The 2551-nt window shown below is 57.7% G+C and overlaps 1 protein-coding gene across 1 annotated transcript; it reads left to right on the top strand.

The window, feature by feature from the left end:
• Positions 1 to 1273: 1273 nt before the first annotated feature.
• On the top strand, positions 1274 to 2529 carry BDZ83DRAFT_756593 (uncharacterized protein; the record flags this gene model as incomplete). Its single annotated transcript, XM_060514768.1, has 2 exons — positions 1274 to 1597; positions 1654 to 2529. Coding segments are annotated over 2 exons (1200 nt in total), but the record flags the coding sequence as incomplete, so codon positions are not given.
• Between the last annotated feature and the right edge of the window lie 22 nt (positions 2530 to 2551).

Below are 2551 nucleotides of genomic sequence, written 5' to 3'. Positions count from 1 at the left end.
CCAATCTCAGGTATCCCAAAACGCGTCAATGGGTGTAAATGGAGACACGTCGTGTGACCAGGTCATCTATGTCCAACTTCATTCTGACTGTCGCTTCTGCACACGCCAGTTGACCAGGTCAATAATGCGGGTCAAGCCGGAAGATCATGGCGTCTGATGCTTGGACTGTAGGGCTGAGCCGATGTTGATGGCCGATAGCACTTAGGTTGGTGTATCCGTAAAGAAGGCCGACATCCGCCGGGCTACAGTATGTGATAGCGCCAAGGAGGTGGCTGCCACCTGTCGCGGCGTGGTGGCCGACAACCGCTTACCACAGACCTTGCCGGCCGTTGAAGAAAGCGCACAGTTGCTTGGGTTTGTATAAGTGGCTTTCAAGCTCTCGATCCGGACCACCTTGGAGTCCGTGATGGTTTCTGGGTTTGCCAGGTATCAATCTTCGCCTCTTCCATCACGCCAAAGGGATACCTTACATTCAAACGCCCAGCGACGACCAGCACATGCACCTTGCGTCTTTGACTCCTGCCTCTTGTCTCTCCACAGGACCACAAGAGCAAAGGCCCGCTTCCCCGAACTGAATTCGGTCCCGAATTGGGTCTCCACTCGACAAACATTTGACACTTCCATTGCCTTGGAAGGCGAGGCTTACACTTCCATTACGGACACATTAGCCAACCAGCCACCAAACACGCGAAAAAAGGATACCTTGGTGCAAGCCACCAACGACGACCTCATCCCTACCCGCATCCGTCCCACGGCAATCCAACACTAACAAAGACGGGCACGTAGCACATAAGTCGACGCCTCAGCCACCGCGGGCAGCTCAAGATTTGGCCCAAGTAGCCTTCCAATTGGCTACCTCAACCCCCTGCTCGCGTGGAGGGGTTCAGGGCTTCCCGACAGTCCAGACTCCAGGACGTTCAGGCACCTCTTGAAGGGTTCAACTCACCGTATCCGTGCGCGGCAGCTCTTTCTTGCTGCCTCCCGGTTCATGGTTTGGGTGTGGCCAGAGGTCACAAACATTCTGCTCTCCTGGTCCTCGCTACCAACGGGATACTAATACGCCCTCTGGCACCTTCTTTGTCGCCGACCAAGCGTCTTCTTTCCCTCCTGCAACCACCCATCGACTTCCCGCGCCTTGCCAGAGGCCAAAGATTGAGGCAGACACAGAGAGATAAACAGAACATTGACAGCATACCGCAATCGAGTTAAAACGAATCCCGGGGAGCCCACGGCAACCGGCCGCAATTACCAAACCTGAAGAATAGTCTTCGACATGCAATCCTCGCTGTCGCCCGAAGTCCCACCTCCCCCGGGGAGCACACACAGCACACACAGCAACGGGTCCCCGAACCCTCTGGCAATGGTGCCCGACTCCGAGTCACCAGCCGACCGCGACTCGCCAAACGCATCCTCCTCGGCGACCAGTGATTCCCGATCCCAAGGACAACAGCCTCCCGTCGTAGCGGTCCCCGCTGCATGTCTCGCATGCGTAAGTCGCCCCTCCATGTCAGCTCAGGTCCCCCGTCGTCGTCTCTCCCTGCTCCTCATTGGCTCCGGCGGAGACGGTGACGGCGAGACGGGCACCACCCTCTTTGGCGTGAGAGTACCATCCCTAGCGAGGCCAAGACTGACCTCAATCTTATTCTGTGACAGCGCAGCAAGCATCTCAAGTGCGACGGCCAGAACCCGTGCTCGCGATGCCTGAGCTCCCAGTCCGAGTGCGTCTACGTCGCTTCTCGGCGCGGCTACAAGGGCCCGAGGAGGAATAACACCGCCAATCCGAACAAGAGAGCGCGGTCTTCTTCCCCCACTTCCACCGTAGGTGTCGGCGACAATAGCTGTCCAATGCTACTTGGCGCAAACGGCACTTCAGTCCCCACGACGATGCAGAACGGAATGGCATTTAATACCCCGGGCGTCGTGCTTCCAGATACGCCCAGCACTACCTTTGCCGCGACGCCCAACTTTTCAAATTTGCAGCTCTACCGGTCTTTCGGTGCTGCCATCGGCTTCAACTCGACCCAGCTGGCCCTGGGCCAATCTCAGCCCGGTGTACCTGCGCAAGTCCCCGTGCCTACCTTGGCTGAACGATACCTCGACTCCTTTTACCACCATTTCCATGCCTCGCACCCATTTGCCCTACCCAAGGAATGGCTGCTCCGTATCATGAGAGACACCAACATGGAGCCTCTTCTGGCTGCCCTTCGGTGGGTTGGAGCTCTCTTCCTCGATGTGGGGCCTGCGCGGGCTGGCTTCCTGGATGAGGCCTTGCGTCTGGTCCAAGATCCAACAACTCGGAGGGACGGCTTCTTTGTACAAGCCCTGATCCTCCTAATCGTAGGCCTCGACGGCAGCTGTGAGCAGGAAAAGGCTCGAAATCTGCTTGGTGACGCCGAGCGCATCGCTCTCGAACTCGGACTGAATACCCGTGAGTATGCGACGCAGTATGGGCGCGGTATTCCCGTGCTGGAAGAGAGCTGGCGCAGGACGTGGTGGGACTTGTTCGTTGTAGACGGCATGGTGGCTGGTGTACATCGCCAGACCAACTTCC

The sequence above is a fragment of the Colletotrichum acutatum genome, assembly GCF_030867785.1.
Source record: "Colletotrichum acutatum strain CBS 112980 chromosome Unknown BDZ83scaffold_132, whole genome shotgun sequence".
Classification (NCBI taxonomy): Eukaryota; Fungi; Ascomycota; class Sordariomycetes; order Glomerellales; family Glomerellaceae; genus Colletotrichum; species Colletotrichum acutatum.
Note: the sequence above shows the minus strand (reverse complement) of the source record. Positions and strands in the feature narration are given on the sequence as shown.